Below are 18,318 nucleotides of genomic sequence, written 5' to 3' on the forward strand. Positions count from 1 at the left end.
TGAAGCAAAGAGCCCCTTCTTTTAACAAATCAGAACAAAACTGCATGAAGTTCAGGGGTAGATCTGACCTGGTTTATACTTACTTCCTCTGCTGTCACCATAGCTATGATGGCAATCCCTTGTTCCCAGATCATCTGCCAAAAATCCTGACAGGTATTCTGCAAAGGGCCCTGTGTAGCGATGTAATCCCACTCTATGCCACCAACAGAGATCTGTAAAAAGAAACAGATTAGATTACTAATTATTTAAAATCTTTTCCTCATTCTCTTAGCCACTTTAAGATCCACAAACTCAAAAAGATAGCAACAGTTCAGAAATAGGCACTCTGATTTATATCTGCCTCTTTAGTTTAGGGCATCAGAATATTATGGAAGAGCAGAATTCCTTCTATCTTCATTTGTTCCTTTAACCATTAAAGGAAACTTAAGCAAGGACCCAGACTACTGCCTGTTGTGGATCTAGCCTGAAGGTACAGAAAATGAGGAAATAATTATTGTCACTGGACTTGAAAAAAAATGTTTTAATCATTGCAAGGAATCCCAATTCATTTAAAAGCTATCTGCCTTCATAACTATGGAAGAATGGACATATCTTCTGTTGGTATCAATCAGGAGAGACGTGGAAGAGATAGGAGAGAGACGATCAATATAGAAGACCTCTTCAACATAGAAGTGAATACAAAGACCTTTCCAATAATTAACCCTCTACTATTCTTCCAGACAGTGGGGATAAACAATTTTCATCTTTCCCACAAAAACAAGTATAGAGGGAGGGAGGAAAACATTCCTCCATCATCATTTCTCTCACCTTGATATGAGACGCATTGATGTAACCCGTGTTATTTTCTTTGGTTGGGACTAGTTCTACTCTGGTATCATCATAAGGGAGGACGTCCTGGAACCGGTTTCTCTCAGCATTTTCAGGAAGCCGAGCTATTGAGCACTCACCATCTATAAGCTTTTTCTTCTGAATGCGCTCATATTCAGTAAATACCATCCCCTGCTCTAATCGTTGTTCCAGAACTTTACACTAACAGAGAGAAAAAAAGATAACCATATGAAGCCACACTCTAAAATGAGTCTATTTTAATATGGAATTCCCCTTCTGTACAATTCTGTTACATTTTCCAAACTAATATTATTTTTACAAACGTACCAGAACAAATTAGAAGCAATTCTAACCAAAAGGACTTTTGTTCAAATGAGAAGTGCCTAAAAAAATCTTGTTATAATTCACGAAATTGGTGGATAACACTGGTGAATAACAAAAACTGCTTTTTAGCTTCTCTAAAGGCAACTTAGTTGGGAAAATAAACACTTGGTTAAACCCAGTAATTATGCTGCACTACAAACTTCTCTGAGTATTTTTAAATGAGACACACTCATTTTTCATTCTTCTTGACAAAGCACATTGGTTAGATCATTTTTAAAATCTCATTTAACTGTGTTGCCCTCATCCCTTCCCTCCACCCCACCTCCCCCCCCCCAAAAAAGTCAAAATTGTCACTTAAGTCAAGAAAAACTCCACAGATTTAAAGCAAAATGCCTCAGTAAATGAGTTTATCTTTCCCCCTCATAATTCCACATTTACTTAGACTGAAAACATTAAACATTGAAGACAGCAGTAAAGTCCTCTTACAACCTCCTGTAACTTCGGCATCAAACAAGGATTTTTTTTCTGTAGTACAATTCAATCTGATTTATTAAATTAGCCCACTGAAAGATTTATACTTTCAAAACCAAGTTCTTTCTAAATCATAAGACACTTCTGGAATTTCAGCATCTCTTTGCCAACAATAATTAGAGGACAAATATGTAAGATTTCAGCCAGAATATTTCATCTATGTCACATGTCCCCAGCCTCTTTCAGCAACTGCTCTGTAGTATCAGATCAGAAAAGTATCTTGTATCAAATAACTTCAATGCCAAATGCTGCAGAGGATGATGTAAGACCTCCTTCATATGCAATTTACACATCAGTACGTTAACTGTCTAAACTCCTTTAATATTGCTAGGTCAAGTTTTCTAATTTAATCTGATAGTAACACTTAGCTGAGCAATAAAACAGGCACTGCATCAACTATAAAGTCTTCCTTTGTCTTCTAAAAATATCTGCAATCTGGACTTTTTTTTATGTCACATATTTGATTTGTACTGCTTCTTCAGTCATTCCAATTTTATGATAACTATTCTTCCTCTACATGACTACCTGAAGAGAACATGTAGAGATTTACATCTTCCTCATAACTTGACTTTACAGTTTCTTCTTCTCCCTCAACACTTCGGGCAAAACTAGCTGGGTGGTGATTTGCCTGAAGTAAATTAACATTAACCCGAGAAGAGAGGATATCTATAAATAAGAGGAAATAACCAACATAGGTACTAAATGTAGACGTGTACTTTAATAATGTGATGTCAACTTTTGACCTCCCCTACTATCTTCAACAATTGCATATAATTCAAAAAGCCATTTCAGCACAGCACAGCTGAATCTCACAGTCGAATTTCTCTCCTATAAATCTCAATTCAAGCCCTCAAACTACAAGACCAAATTTCTACTGTGTAACTTGCAACTAATCTTCTTGGCCTGTTCCTTAAAACTACTACTAGTCAGAATGTGACTGCCCCTTCAGGTTCTAATCCTGTTCAGTGATTGTAAACAAATGAAGGCAGATAGTGTTCTGCAGCTGAGGATGTCCAACCATCATTAGATTCCAAAGAGACCAATAGTCAGAGTACATACAATAATCACCACAGATCCTGGTGAATGTAGTTGCTCCCTGATCAAATGTGTGATAACAGTACTGTTGCAAATAGCATTTCACAGACTGTTGATTGACTATATATCATACTTTCCTGCACTTATGTAACAATACACAAGGCAGGCTGAAGTACGTCTGTATGCTGGTTACCCTGGTACAAGTAGATGAAGTCTTACTTTCTCAAAGAATGATCCTCAGTTCTAAAACCTGTTGTTCTGTGGTTTTAAAATTTCAGCAAATAAAATTTCAGCATCTATAGTTTCAGGAATCCATGTGAGGAAAACATGAATACAATCTCCACAAGCTTCTTAGGGATGTAATTTGACTACACAATTTACTGTAAAAATTACATACATTACTAATCATTACAATCAAGTTCAAGTTCAGAATTTTAAGTTTAATCTGTTTTCACTACGGGAAGTGACCAAAAAATTAGAGAGAAAACAGAAAGACTAGGCATAAAAATGTATCAGAAGATACTAATTGATTTCATGTGTTCAAAGGGTAAGACTTGGGTAGAATCACCATCATCTTACACCTTAAAGAAAAACTCGAGTTACACCTAATACTTCTAGCAATGACTTCACAATCAAAGTCTCACTCTTCATTTTGTTTGTGCTCTCAGCGTTTGAGTTGCTCTGAATCAGAAGCACTTTGAAGTTGACACAAAGCACCATTCATATGCAATGGATTTTGAAAAACCACTCACGTAAATGACAAATCAGAGATTAAAAAATTCACCATACCCGTTCATCATTTGTTGCTCTTGTTGATTCCTCTTTCCCCTCATCTGGCAGAGGCATTCTAGCCAAAGTTAGTCCATTTAGGGCAGCAAGTTTTAGAGGCCCTATTTTTTTTGCATCAGTTTTATTCTTTTTCATGCCCTGAAAAGAAAAGCTAAAATTTACAAATATTTTTAAAAAGCAGATGAAGTTACAAAGCACAATCCAGAGGGGTTCAGTTTAGCAAAGGATACTTCTTTGACCCCTTCTGCAAACAGCTCTGACTTTTTTTTTTTTTTCTTGATAAGCACTGCAGTGAGATTAGAGTGGTGGGACAACATTCCTCCAAGGACACAACACAAGTCTGTCTTCATTCCAGACAGGTTAATGAAACTGCACAAGAATGACAAATACTGTTTCCTACAAAGCTCACAACTGAGGTTGTGAGGCAGCTACACTGGATAAATAACCTTGGACAGAACTGGAATCACTATCCAAGCACTATCCAACCAATAAATACATAAATAAAAATAAACTTTTGCTAGACAATTTTCAGACACTTCTCTACAGATGATCATAACAATGAGATTATAAGTTATTTAGATATAATAAAATGTTTGCCTACTTCTGCAATAAAATGGACATACAAAATATGAACACAGAAGAACAGGCAGATCCGAGTCCTGAACTAGACTATGAATCTTATTTGAGAGAAATATCAACAGGAGATTCCAATGTAAGGATAAATTCAAAGTATTCTTTTAGAAAGCATAAGTGAGAAAACTACCATTCCTTCGGTTGCTCAGTTTAGCTCTTTAAAAAACAAAACAAAAAAAAAACACTACACTGAAAATATGAGCAAATATTCTGCTTGAATGGTTTCAATGTTTCCAAAAGCTAGAATAAGATGACAACGTTAAAAGGTTGAGACTGTTTTTAAAAGTGAACATAAACACAGCAGTAGAACGTAATTGGAAAGTGAAAAAGCAAAATGCAAAAGGAGTTGCAGGGGCAGCTTTTGTTTCAAGGCAGTTCATCTTAATAATGATTACAAACCACAATTCTCTATTCTGCAATAGAAATCTTAAATATTACTAACCTAGAAAGTATTTCACTGGAAGTGCTCAGCAAATACGTTTTAATATCAACTTCATTTCAAAAAGTTGATTTAAATATTTACTTGGCTATCACAAAGAAAAGGCAATGTATGATTTTGGTAGACCCATCAACATCTGAAAACATGTCTTTCAAAGAAAAAAAATACAAAGGGAGCCTTTCTAAATGTGAATATAAAGAGAAAGCTGTCACCTCTTTTCTATACCCACCTAACATATAAGGCAGGAAATTTAGGAAAACAATTTTTAAATAAATTGAAATTTATACAAGTTAATTGTGTTCAGTTCTACATGTAAGAAGTCCCACATAAAAAGTTGAGCGCACAGCAATAATTTAAATACATAGTTTACTTCAGGTTAGCTTTTGTAGTATCAGCTGTAACTGTTACTGCACAGCAGCAGAAGTTGTACAGCACTTCCACTGCAGACCAGTTTGTGCAGAAAACTATTTGACACAAACTCAGGGAGGCAAAGTTAGCAGGAATCAATGGGGAAAAAAAAGCAAAAAAAAATTATAAAAATGTATTCCTCCATTAGCATGTGAAATATGCCAGGAACTAATAAAACCAAACACAGTGAGCAATAAAGAGTGCAAGTGAAATCATACAGTCCCGAGCAGACTTCGATGCTTCTATGAAGAGGGGATTGTAGGAAATGGGAAAATCGCAGTTGTTCAATTGATTTCTTTTTATGGCTTTTAAGATTGGAATAGGAGAAAGGGGCACAGAAAGAAAAGAAATAACTTCAGTGAGATAAAAACAGCTGGAAGGCAAGGCAAAAGGGGAAGGATATGAAAAGAGGAAGGTATGGAGGAAAGAAAAGAAGAGAACACAAGCAAAGAATTTATTGCCTGATGCGTCAGATTATCATCCTAGGTCAGAATAAGAAGATAAAGGAATTAAAAAGTTAAACTCAGCTATATCTGATTTTTCAGTGAGGGACGTTCTAATATTAGAAAGTTGATAGTGGAACAGACACATCTGGTTCTATTCCAGATAAGGATAGGGAGGCTAGAATTTGGGATCTAGAACTAAAAACTAGTTGCTAACTAGGTTAGCTATGTCAGATGGATGAAGGCTGCAGAGTTGGATTTGTGTGGGAGGACTACACAAACAAAGCTCAGACACAGCAGAGAGCGTAAGTAAACAAAGTTAATGAGAAAAAAATAGAAGAATAAAGATAAAGCTTAAAGTAACTTTCAATTCATATGCTTTAAAAACATAGGTTGATTTAAAAACAAACAAACAAAAACACTTAGAAACCCCACATAACTCTGGCCACAGAACATCCTGAAACAACATAAAACAAGAAATAATATCCACTTACACCTAGTGGGGGAAGGCCTTCCACAATATTCTTCTTCCCAGACAAAAGATCGGACACAGGTCTCTTCTTTACTGAATCCTTCCTTACTCTGTATCTCCCTGATGTTGTAAGGTCAGATTCTGACATAGATGGAGTAAGCAGTCCTTCCCCTCTTCTCTGTACTTGGTTTTCTACTAGTAAATGAGCTGGACTTACATCTTTCATTCTCTTTTCCGTTTCTGAAATATGTAATTTAGGCTCAAGAATATGCAAAGGGCCAGTAGATGAAGCAACTGAGCTATAGGGGTAGTTGAGTACAGAATCATGAGAATAGCCACCCATAATGGATGAAAGCTGGGTTTGATCTTCAGGAAGAGGAGAGAGGCTAGTACTAGCTTTGTTTTCTTCAAATTCTTCTTCTTCTTCACTACTGTGAATCAGCATAGTGGCATCTGAAAGGGTTTTCTTGTGATCACAGTTCACACCTTCATCATGCTCATTTTCTTTTTGCTTTGTTCTCTCTATCAGAATGTTGGGCTGTGACCCTTCCGAAATAACTCTTGGAAGAGCCACATCTGCTGCAGATGCTGACATGGTCCTCTCTTTTATTCTTATTCCTTCAAAGCTGGGAGTCAAGCCTGCAATTTCAATACTGTTCCTTTTCTGCAGCTGAGCATGGCGTGCCGATGTTAGAGGTTCACTGACTTCCTGTAGAGAATGTGCCACAGGCAGGCTGTCTTCCTGAAATGTCTGGACAGAATGATGAACTCGCCTCGTGATTAGATCTGGGTTGCTGCTGCTAATGTAGATATGTCGAGAAAGGTCTGGAGTACTATTTGCAGGTCTTGGATATGGATACGGGGGAGGTGGTCGATAGACTTGGGTCTTCATTATATTTGGTGCTGGATAATCCTGAGCCTGGAGCTGCACATTTGTCAATTCAGGCACACTGACTGCCCCAACAACTGGGCGTTTCTCAGCAGGATAGGGATAGGGGGATGGGCTATGAAAACTGTAGTTCAGGTTAAATGGATAATGGTTAGATTGTGGGGAAGTGAAGTGGGCATGTTCTCGTATTTCAGGTTGGCTGTAAACCAAGGCGTCAGGCCTGCTGTAAGCATATGTATTGCTGATGTTAAGATTTCTCATTGAATGACTCTGCCTATCTGTGTGTACCATTCCTCTATTGAGTTGTCTCATCACAGTTTCATAGTCTGGTGTGGGCCGATAAGATGGTGGGATTAGGGCACTATGTCTATGTGATGGAACATAATCAGTTCTGAGGACATCACTCCCAGTAATGCTTGGGTTAGAAGACATGGGGGACGGCTGCAGGTAATGTTGTGGGTTGTTCAAGGAGTTTGTGCTATGTGCACTATAGACACTACCATTGCGGATTCGACCACTGTAGTCATGAGGGGCTCTATCCAAGCTAGTCTGAGAGTGATAGTAGTATCCATTCTGACTGCTCACAAAGAGGTTATCTGAAAGTAAAGTTTAAGAACAATCTTTATGTTCAAGACCTTGAACAACAAAGATATTCTCTATTAAGATGTAGCTAACTGATGTTTCAGACTTTCAAAATCTCAGTCATATTTCGTCATGTTTTCAATTGGGAAGAGAAAAAACACAGCTTTTTTGGTGTTGTAGATACCTAAGGTATATTTACCAGAATAGATGATGCAAATTCCTACTGGAAAGCAATTACCTCTGTTTCATAAGGGCTTTCTTCAGTTTACAATAGATTTGCTAAGTTTAAATTAAGTAAAATCCATATAAAAATTTAAACAGTTCTGACTGAAGGAACAAACATCTACACCTAGGTTTGCAGTAGCCTAATGAGATCAGTTTAAATAGCAAGAAAAAACAAACACTCTCTCCTCATAACACTCTCAGGACATAGGTGGATAACAAGCACTTTAAAAAAAAAAATCAAATTAAATTTATCCAGAAAATTTGGATCCAGTTTAAACAAGAACCATTTTTGCACATTAATATGTGCAAAACCATGTTTTTTAATATGTGCAAACCATGTTTGCACATTAATATTACCACTGATGGGTAAAGAAAGTTTCCTAGAAGTTTATAGACAATATACATATAGTACTCTAACAATTACTTCACTGGCTGTACAATTTGCCCAGCTGCAGGAGAAAACAACTAAGTCATTGTTTTTAGATTTTTATGTTATAACAGTTCAAGTTCTATGTATTATTGTATATGCAGAGTATGTATTCTATGTATTGTGCATACAAACATGAGGAGGAATGACTGTTCACGAGGGTGAATAGTGTTAGGACAAGAGCGAATGGTTTTAAACTAAGACAGGGGAGGTTTAGGAGGAAGTTTTTTCACACAGAGGGTGCTGATGCACTGGAACAGGTTGCCCAAGGAGATTATGGATGCTCCATCCCTGAAGGCATTCAAGGCCAGGCTGCATGTGGCTCTGGGCAGCCTGGTCTGGTTGTTGGTGACCCTGCACATAGCAGGGAGGGTTCAAATTAGATGATCATTGTGGTCCTTTTTCAACTCAGGCCATTCTATGATTCTGTAAGTTCACCATTTCCATACTTATTTTAATGAAATTACCTACAACCAAAAACTCTTTTGTTTGTGAAAAAAATGTTCAAAAGTAGGATCTGTACTGTAGGAATTAAGAAGCCTGATAGCCTTCACTGCATCAAGCAATGATTCCAACACTGTACTGCAAACAATTCAGGTACATTCTGAATCTATATATATCTTTTGAGTACTTATACAACTATTTACGTTGAAAATGCGCACATTTCCTTATAATGAGTTATTATGAGTCTTTTTTTATCTAGCTGAGTTGCAGACTGAAAGGTCACAGTCAAAACTGAGGCAAATTGTCAAAAAATGAGATTAATCTCTGTAGGGCACAAACTTTGTTGAGTAAACACACTATGCATAACCATCAAAAAAGCAGAGAAAACAGCCATGGCTCCAGAGTGAAACAGCTTAGATTAGGAGTGTGTATTTCTTGAGAATTCTATTTTTTTCCTTTTTTCCCCAAAGAAATGTTTCAAAGCTTTTTAATTCCCAAACCTGCAGTCTAGCAAAATCTGAGAGAAACTGCTTAAAAATGGGATGCAGGAAGAGAATTATTGTTCTTTTCTTCCCATTTTTTTTTTTTTAATTTTCTGGGGGACCTAGTTAGTCTTTGCAGTTAGTAAAATTGATGTTGACAAGAATCTCTGAATGCCATAATACACCAGCTTGTTCCATAAACCAGAAGACACAGTCAGATTCACACAAGGAATCATAATCAATAGTTGCTGTATCTGTCTACCATAACTACCTCTTATCTCACTTTTCACATCAGCATACATGTAGAGTAGCAGCAAACACATTGGTGACTGTTGCTTTACCAGCCTGTTTCATGTTTAGCTCTAGCTAAGTAACTATAAACACAATTATAGCTTTTACCTTCAAAGTTATGTATTGTGGCCTTAAACTTCATAAATAAAAAGACTTCATAAAAATCACAAGATTTGCTGTTTTCTACCCTGTTTAAAATTATTTAAGCATTGGAACTTTCCAAATCTGCTACAACTCACCTTGGGAAGATGCATATGGTTCAGTATAATGACCATTGTAATGCAGCTGAGGTGGTGGAGGCATCATGTAAGCTTGAGGCTTGGGCTAAGTAAGAATTTTATCATTAGTTAAAGATCTCATTATTTAAGTACACAGTCCTTGACAATTACACACACAGAGACTCTTAGTCTTAAACCATTTCTCTAAATCTGCAATTAAGTTTCTCCTTCGGAAAAATCGTAAAAGAATTATATATTAAAAAAATAACCACAGACTGTATGTTGCCATCTGACATGCAGGATAGTCTCTAAGATTGAGTAAGCAAACTGGAAATGTTTTAAATTTTTTTTCACTGCTATCACTTGAATTCCATTAATCAGAAGTTACATAACAGCCTTTCAACAAGTCAGAAACAGTTTTCACATAATAGCTTCATCTTTCTCACTGCTTATTTTACTTCTCAGAAGGAAATTAACATCTGTTTCATAGTAAACTTAAATCTTTATAAGTGCAAACATGTAGGTTGTTCCAAAAGCAATGCCTCCTTATTTATTTCAATGGAAACTAAAAAAGATACAAATCGCACAAGAACGCTATTTGATAGAGCAAGTTCTAAGCTGAAAAATACTATTTTTCAACATTGTCACCACCATTTGTTATGCATTTACACCAGTGATGAGCAAGAGCCTGCATGCTGTGCTCAGAAAAATCTGCACCAGCAGAGGTGAAACATTACTGCTGCTGCCACTGCAGAAACGCACCACCTACAATCTCACTGTGCTCACATCCACCGTCTGGTATCCACCAGTGTTCAGCAAAAGTCAATAAATGTCAATGGGCACAGATTTTTCCACATGGAGGAATTCCACACCTTTATTTCATGTACACTTCCACATCATACACCACTCCGTCAGATTTCCCCTCTGCTGCTATCTGCCACTCAGCAACAAAACGTAATGGAATACTGGTGGGAGGATTCAACCTGTACTGCCATACCACCAACATCCACTGCTGACACTGCGGGCCAACGTGATAAAATAGGAGGCATTACTTTCGGAGCAGCCCTTGTATAAAACTATTTTCTCTCCTTACCATAGACATCCTGGAAGAAGACCGCCTTCTAACAGGATTCACTGTAATGGGCTGTGTTTGTCTACAGAAGAAATCTTATGGTGAGAGAAGATTCTTACAACACCAAGATTTATTTCAAAACTTAGAAAGACCTCCCAAGGTCAGCTAAAATCACTCTGCAGCATTTTTGCAGCATTGTTAAGCAGTCCTTCCAACAGTCTCACAATGAAAGAGCTCTGTGCATAAACCATCATTGCTATGAGCAAAATCACAAGATCAAAACACCTCAGTTACTTCTTTGCACTTCTTTCATACAAAGCATAAAAAGAAAATGGCCCTGAAGCTGAGCAGAAGGGTAAAAGGGAACTAGTTCCAAATCTGAACCCCATAGAAAATCTCACTGTAAGTAACTTCTTCTGCAAAACCATATATAACATTGCTTAAAAGGGGTCCTTGACATTTGCAGTGTTAGAGAAACCAGAAAGTATGACTACACTGCACGAGAATTTATATGCTTTAACATTTTAGCTAACGATAATAACTTTTCATAATTTATTGGACTGCCTCCATGTTGGACTCTTAAAAAACCTTAAGCTCCTTTTTCCCCACCCTACACTGCACCAGTACTCCCGCAGCAAGACAGAGGTTAAAAAAAAGGCAGAGTAATACAGATGCCAGATATTAGAAAGAAAAATGATTTTTCAGCTCACCCTTTGGGAAGTGAAGGACGAGAAAGGATTGGAAAGCGTGGAAGGGAAAGAATGAGTGAAGATTTCTGAGAGCCCTCCTCAGGTGGAGAGTCCAGGGAATCTCTAAATACAAGGTACATGCAGATAAAGAAAAGCAGTCTGAACTTAATACAGGCATGCATAAGAGTTTTCAGCAGCAGCACCAGATGACAGGGAGTCACAGTATGGAGATAATTACAGTGTTTTTTATGACTTTTCCTATTTATAAAACCATATTGTGAAAGGGTCAAAAGTAAGTAATCCTAGAGACTGACATTCAATACAGAACTATATTATTCAAAATGCAATTCACAATTTCCAGAAATGCACCACTGCTACTAACACTTTTCAACTCTCTCAAATGGCAGCCAGCCATACAAGCTTAGAGATATGAGAGCTATTTTATTGCAAATTAATCTTACTCTTCTAAAAAGAAGAATTAGAATTAACCATGCCATCTGTAGTACAAAATATTCTGTTAACTGTAGGGAATTTTAAATCAACACCTCCATAGATAGCTTTCTGTGGGTTATTTACTACGTCTATTTCTCTATTTCTGTCTGAAGTAACTTAACTAAAAGAAATCTGTACCAGTGGAAATGATTAGCTCAAATTCCAACCCTTGATTTACAAGTTGGAGACCAGCCCATTTAAATTTAATTTGATGAATTATATTAAATTTACTTCATACTGGTGCTACTTGAGCTATACAGATTCCATGAATATCCAAAGGACCACATACCTCTCAGCTGTCAATCCAGCACATTTCAGGAGTGCTTCACATACACTTCCCGCCCTTTTAAAGGCCTTCAGAGTGTCCTTTCAGGGCAGTTCACCCAATCACAGGCCAAACCCAATCCCAGTGCTTCCAACAAACATTCTAGCAATAACAGCCTCCAAAGAAACTAGTCTGTCACAGCACTGAGATCCAGCACCAGGGGTCAAACATTACTACTTCTAGTAAGATTTTCAGTACTTAATATTGTCCTTCATTGTAAATCATACTAAAGTGCAAGTTTGAGAAACTGGTGATCTCAAAGATGATTAGGGAAAAAAATACGAGCCATATATAGTATAATCTAAAAATGACACTACAGAAATTACAGAAGTTATAATAAATTTTGCTTTTCCAGGGGAACTTCAAGGGCACCAAGTATTCTGCTAAAGTATTCTACTTACAAGCTGCATTTATTTAGTCTGTAAAATTTGTGTCTAGCCACACACATCCTCCACACATATTTTGCTGTTTCCATATCTTCCTGCCAAAAAACAAAACCAAAATTTGCTCATTAGTCAAAATACGCATATTCATCACTTACCCTCATAGAAGTCACTGAAATTCTGAAGACTAAATTGCTATTAACTGATTTTAAAAAGTGAAAAAAGTAAAAAAGTAAAAATAAAAAAATCCACTCACCGTTTGGAATTGGATTGTCTCTTCTTTGTTTGCAAGTTCTAATGCAAAAAAGGATTTGTTGTGGGACATGTTGGCAATGTCATGCCACCTACAGACAAAAGGAACAGAACATGACTGGTGAGTTATGTTTTTCAAACCACAGAAAATACAACTGAATTACAGAGACCATGTCTACAATTTAACTAGCAAAACATTAAGTAACACTAGCAAAACATTAAGTAACAGTCTAACAAAAAAAAAAATGTATGAATTCCAAACACTGATGCAAAACTTACCATTCAACTCTCATATTTTTATATAAAATATATAAGAGATTATTGGATAGTTGTACATGTGAATATTGCTAAGTAAACTTACGTGCGTATCTTAGGACATTATATGTTCTGTGGACAGAGATGTTCCTTTTTGACTCAAGAAATGTTTCACAATTAAATGTATATTACATGTTCATCTCTTAAAATTAATTCAGCTTAAAGGGATTAATTGTATAGCCAACAACCTCACTTCAGCCTTTCAGTATTTAAAGAGATAACAGCAGGGAGACCAACTTTTTACATGGTTTGATGGTGATAAGACCAAGAGGAATTGTTCTAAACTAGAAGGGGAGACTTAGTTCAGGTTTTAGGAGAAAATTATTTACTCAGAAGGTGGTGATGTATTCGAACAGGTTATTCAGAGACACTGTGGGTGCCCCATTCCTAGAGATGTACAAGGCCAAGTTGGAGGTGGCCCTGGGCAGCCTGAGGTGGTGGGAGGCAGCCAACTCATCGCAGGAGGTTGGAACTGGGCAGTCTTTAAGGTCCTTCCCAACATAAGCCATTCTATGACTCCCTCAAAATTCACTATTTATTTAGCATAAGGACTAGAAGATAATGCTCAAGTTTATGAAACGAATAAGCACACATCATATCTAAGAGTCTTTCATGCTAGTGAGGTACATACACAAAATATTATGTGTAGGATATTATAAAGATATTTTAATACAGAACAATACTAACCTAAATACAACAGGAGGCCGGCTATTTTTGTGTTTCACAAAGATACCATCAAGACATGCTCCAATGAATATGTCACTTCCTTGGCTGTCCTGGAAAAAGTTGCAAAAAATCATGCATATACAGAAAAATACTTGGAAAGCAAAGTTGTATGAGTAACAAACAGTTGCAGAATTCTGAGGAGAGAGGAGGAGTAGTATGTGTTTTGCTTTGAGGATAGTAATGTTTATTTGCCTTTATTTTTAACAGGAAGCAGCTATTTTTACATAGGGAAGAAAAGCAACTGAGACAAAAATTAAAGCCCCGTTTACCTTTGCAGGATAGGTCTCTTCACCATAGCCCTCCATTCTCTCCACTTCTTGCATATATAACATTTCTGCATCAGGAGGAGTAAGGCCTCTATAAAAGAAAACAGTGATCAGCTAATACAGTCAACAATATAAAAAATATATTTGTTTTACTCTGAATGACACCGTTAAATCTACAAGAACACCACCAAGACTATCAGGCACCCATCAAAACATACTGTTTCAATCTGTACCAACGTCTGAAAACCTGCCTCCTGCCTTTATGCTGTGATTCTGGTTACTTCTTTGCCTTAGTCATCTCTACCAGAAATGTCAGCAAAGACCAGTTAAAATTACTGTCTCTGCTGATGGCACAAAATCATTACATCCCTCTTCAATCCATCACTGTCACCTTATTTTCTCACTTTATCATAAGAAGTATTCCAGCACACATGTTAGTGACCTGAATTTCTCCTACTGCAGTATACAGATATACATATGCAGTATACAAGGAACTACATCAAATTTGTTGAGAGAGTTATTTTCTAAATCTTAACAGAGTTTTAATTGTAATGGTTTGAAAACTTCAGCATGATAAAATTTGTAGTTAAGGTAGTATGCTTTTTTTTTATGAAACCTGCTGTCAAAAACACTTTTTTCACTAATTTGCACTAGCATTACAGGGCTTAAAATCATGTGTTTCCCTAAATACTTCAGTTGTTCTCACAGAAGGCATTATCTCTACCTGAAAAATTTTGTCACGTTCATTCTTATGCCTCTTAATACCTTCTCAATCATAGTTTTCTTTATTCTTTCTCTTTGTCCTAATGTCATGCAGATCAGCCTTTCTCGCTAGACCTTATAGGTTCCATTTTGTAATGAAAACATTTCAAAGCTAAATCAATTTGAAATTTTCAAACCTTTGCTTTAAAGTAATACAAAAAAAAAAAAAAAGCCAACCCACATTAATATTATTATCATAGTCATAAACACATTTTGCTAATTTGACAACAGAGAAAGTAACTTTCCTTTGTCTTGGACCATCACATTTAGCAGCCTTAGATCACAAGCATTCTGGCCCAATGACCATCTTTACATTTCAATGTCCTGCAGAATTTGCCAGTATTGTTTATTCAGAGACATCTTTCTGGGGCCACAACTTCATGTTGTAAACAAGTTTCAGATTCTTTATCAGGTGAAGTCGCACTATTTACTGCTGCACCATATTAATCTTCTAGAAAAATCCTCTTGTTTACTTTAAGAGTCATTAGTTCAGTTTTCATTTAGAAAAAAAAAATAAAATCAAGCAACAACAGGACACAGCCATATCAGTGAAAAAAACTCATTTAAATGAGACTAAATTAGTTCAACTTCCTTCTGAGATTCTCAACTCCCTGAGCTACTGAAGTAGTCAAATCAAAATTGTGCAATAAAGAGCTTTAGAAACGTTACCTGTATTTCTGATGTAGTAAGGCAACTTTCTGTGTCGCTTCTTCCAATATTTTTTCTTCCTGTAGCCAACCCTTCAGGTAAGATAGCATTTATAAAATGAACTACAAAACATTCTATGAAATAAAATGGCTGTAATGTCTTTACACAGAGAAATCAACCCTCCACACTAATTTTGAAGCTTAGACTCTGTATAACATAAACAAAACCAAAAAGTGCAATTTTGAAGTGTTTTACTTGCTTTCTTGTCTCTACCCTCATAATCTTTTAAATACAATATAACTGAAAAGATCTTGCAGTATCTTTGCTTCTGTGTAATATCTCACCACATTCTCAGAAAACCTTTACTGAATTTGACAATCTTGGGAGCAGCAAGCTGGATAAATATAAATCATTACTAAAGATCATGATTTATCAGTCTCACATTTGGCTTCAGCACACTGAAGAGCTACTTACAACACAGTTTGCTTGTGATCAGTAATACAAAAAAAGAACTTAAAGAAATTACTTACCACAGGAAACAAAGCAAATCTTTGTAGAAACTCCTGAGATTCATACTGATCATAGTCTCCAAAATCAGCTAAAAAATAGAAGTTGCATTCAAACATTTATAACAAAATTATTTGATACCCCATCAATTGCAGAAGGATCCCCAAATAGCAAATCTTCATATTACTGAACTGTGATCTAAAACAATGCATTAACCAGTAATGTTTATGAAGAGAAAAATAAAAACAGATTCTGTGCTCTTATCTTCAGAAAAATTGGTCAGATTGCTTGTGGATAGAAGGGGAGAAGAAATGATAAAACAAGCAGAACTCTGCTCCAAGTTCCTCAGGCTTTTATTTGCACAGTTCTTAATCACAGTTGAGGACAGAAGGCACCTCTGGAGACTAGTGTTCTCTCCTGCCCAAGCAGGTCAGCTACAGCAGATTGTCTCAGGGCCTCCCCCAGTCGTGCTCTGAATACAGATTTCTGTGCAATCTGTTCCGGTGTTTCACCTTTCTCACAACAAAAAATTTATAAGATTCCTCATATCCCAATTTGTGCCCATTGCCTTTTATTCTGTCCCTGAGTCCCACTGAAAAGAGTGTGGCTTTGTCTTTACTTCCTCCTCTCCAATAAGTACTTGCACACAACCACACTGTCAGCATTGAGCTGACAGACTGTTCTCACTGCTGGATTCCGAGCAGCCAGAGCACCTTGGACTCTGCAGCTTCCAGCTTCTGTTCACAACTCGCTGCATGAAGACATCAAGAAAGTGGAAATCATATGCCTTAATTTCCCTGATTCAAAGATATGCTCCGACAGAACTTAATGAAAACTGATTTTATGTCACACCAAAAAGCATCAAGAAGAATCTGTGTCTTTTTTCTTTCTAGGAAAGAAGTAGCCAGCAGTTCAAAGAAATAAAACAGCCTAAATCAGAAATGTATGTACAATCTCACAAGATAAACTGTTCTAAGAAACATCAGCCTGCCCAGAACAGCCTCTCCAAACCACAGAAACATAATCTCCGCATCTTATTTACATTACACAGATTCTAACCTATAATAGTATAACTGCAGAGACATTTAGGAATCAAGTATTTATTATGCATTAGCAATTACTCTGCAAGTTATTCATGATTAAAGGGAAGAGCCTGTGACACACTAGACCAACAAAGTACTTGAGATAAAGCAGTGCTTAGAAGCAGCCTATTGTAAGTATTTCAAACACAAATCGTTCTTGAATTCAGCGCACTCAAAACAGCAAACAACTGCTTCTGTTAGTTCACTAGCTAAAATTAACTGACCTACCTTCTATAAGCTACTTCAGTCATTGGAGTGCATTAATTTAGAACCTGCACTTTTTCTATGTTGTTTTTTTCATCATGTTATCAACACATGTAGTTCTCACATAAAAGACTGAGAGAAGAATGTGAAAGCTACAAGGATAAATATTTTCCATCTGGAAAGAGGATTACATTGAAGGATATCTATAAACAACTTACAGAGCAGAGAAACTTTTATACTGTCTAAAGATATTAAAATAACAAAGCAAGATTTGGCCAGCTGAAGACCATTAAATCCTGGCTTAGATTAAACAGATACACTGCTACATAAACACTAACATTATTCATCTACACCACTGATACTATATTCTCAGAAAAACATGATCATAATCTTTAATGTGTTGTAGTCATTACACAATTTTAAAAAATCAGACAAAAAAAGAAAAAAAAAATCTTGTGGCTGTGTGCACTGATAGTGATATAAAGCTTTACAACTGCTGTTAGATGTACTGGAGTGACATCCACAGAGAAGCCTTACACAGACACAGTAAACAAAGCTACTACATTAAAAAACTGTTGACTTAGAGATTTCACATCAAACAAACATGTTAGCAGGGAACACCAGACATGGTAACATTAATGAGGAAAACACTAATTAGGAAAAACAAACTATTTTCACATATACACCTCAAAAATGCATTTTCAGGAAAGATTTTAACATAGTACACAGACTGTTAAAAATTCCTAACTTCAAATTATCTTCGGCGTTAGTATCTCCACCTCTTCTCCCAGATATCCTAGTACTGCTGTACATTCAAATCTGCTTATTACGTCCCTTTCTCATGTGACGATGTCAGAATAAAGAGTTTTCAGTAAGAGAAACAGATGAAAGCTCTGCTGACACAAGCATACAACTTGCTTCTGAGTACTCCGAAGGAATTCAAGTGTCTAGGTACCTAAGGTACACCTCAGAGGACTGCTCTGAAATACCAGTAAGTACTGGTATTCAGTATTCAGATCTCACTGTCTGTCCATTTCCCTCTCTCCCCCTTATTTCCCTTCCCTACCAATACAGTGGCTGATGAAGTTCTAAGGAGCAAGCCTTTCACCTTTCATAACCTACTGAACTTTCACTA

At 36.6% G+C, this 18,318-nt stretch overlaps 1 protein-coding gene across 2 annotated transcripts in view; it reads right to left on the reverse strand.

Annotated features, from left to right (window-relative positions):
- The window catches only part of PTPN21 (protein tyrosine phosphatase non-receptor type 21), a 35,579-nt gene that overhangs the window by 2,468 nt on the left and 14,793 nt on the right, over positions 1 to 18,318 (reverse strand). The window contains exons 5-17 of one of the 2 annotated variants that reach the window (XM_048949826.1): positions 15,921 to 15,988; positions 15,412 to 15,482; positions 13,984 to 14,071; positions 13,676 to 13,764; positions 12,678 to 12,765; positions 12,440 to 12,519; positions 11,243 to 11,344; positions 10,554 to 10,614; positions 9,482 to 9,566; positions 5,925 to 7,387; positions 3,508 to 3,645; positions 808 to 1,029; positions 84 to 212 (exon numbers count right to left, since the gene is read on the reverse strand). In XM_048949826.1, the coding sequence (XP_048805783.1) occupies positions 84 to 212; positions 808 to 1,029; positions 3,508 to 3,645; positions 5,925 to 7,387; positions 9,482 to 9,566; positions 10,554 to 10,614; positions 11,243 to 11,344; positions 12,440 to 12,519; positions 12,678 to 12,765; positions 13,676 to 13,764; positions 13,984 to 14,071; positions 15,412 to 15,482; positions 15,921 to 15,988 (2,684 nt within the window). The remainder of the gene's footprint in view (positions 1 to 83; positions 213 to 807; positions 1,030 to 3,507; positions 3,646 to 5,924; positions 7,388 to 9,481; positions 9,567 to 10,553; positions 10,615 to 11,242; positions 11,345 to 12,439; positions 12,520 to 12,677; positions 12,766 to 13,675; positions 13,765 to 13,983; positions 14,072 to 15,411; positions 15,483 to 15,920; positions 15,989 to 18,318) is intronic. The other variant, XM_048949827.1, reaches the window with a different exon arrangement.

This window comes from Lagopus muta, chromosome 6, assembly GCF_023343835.1.
Source record: "Lagopus muta isolate bLagMut1 chromosome 6, bLagMut1 primary, whole genome shotgun sequence".
Classification (NCBI taxonomy): Eukaryota; Metazoa; Chordata; class Aves; order Galliformes; family Phasianidae; genus Lagopus; species Lagopus muta.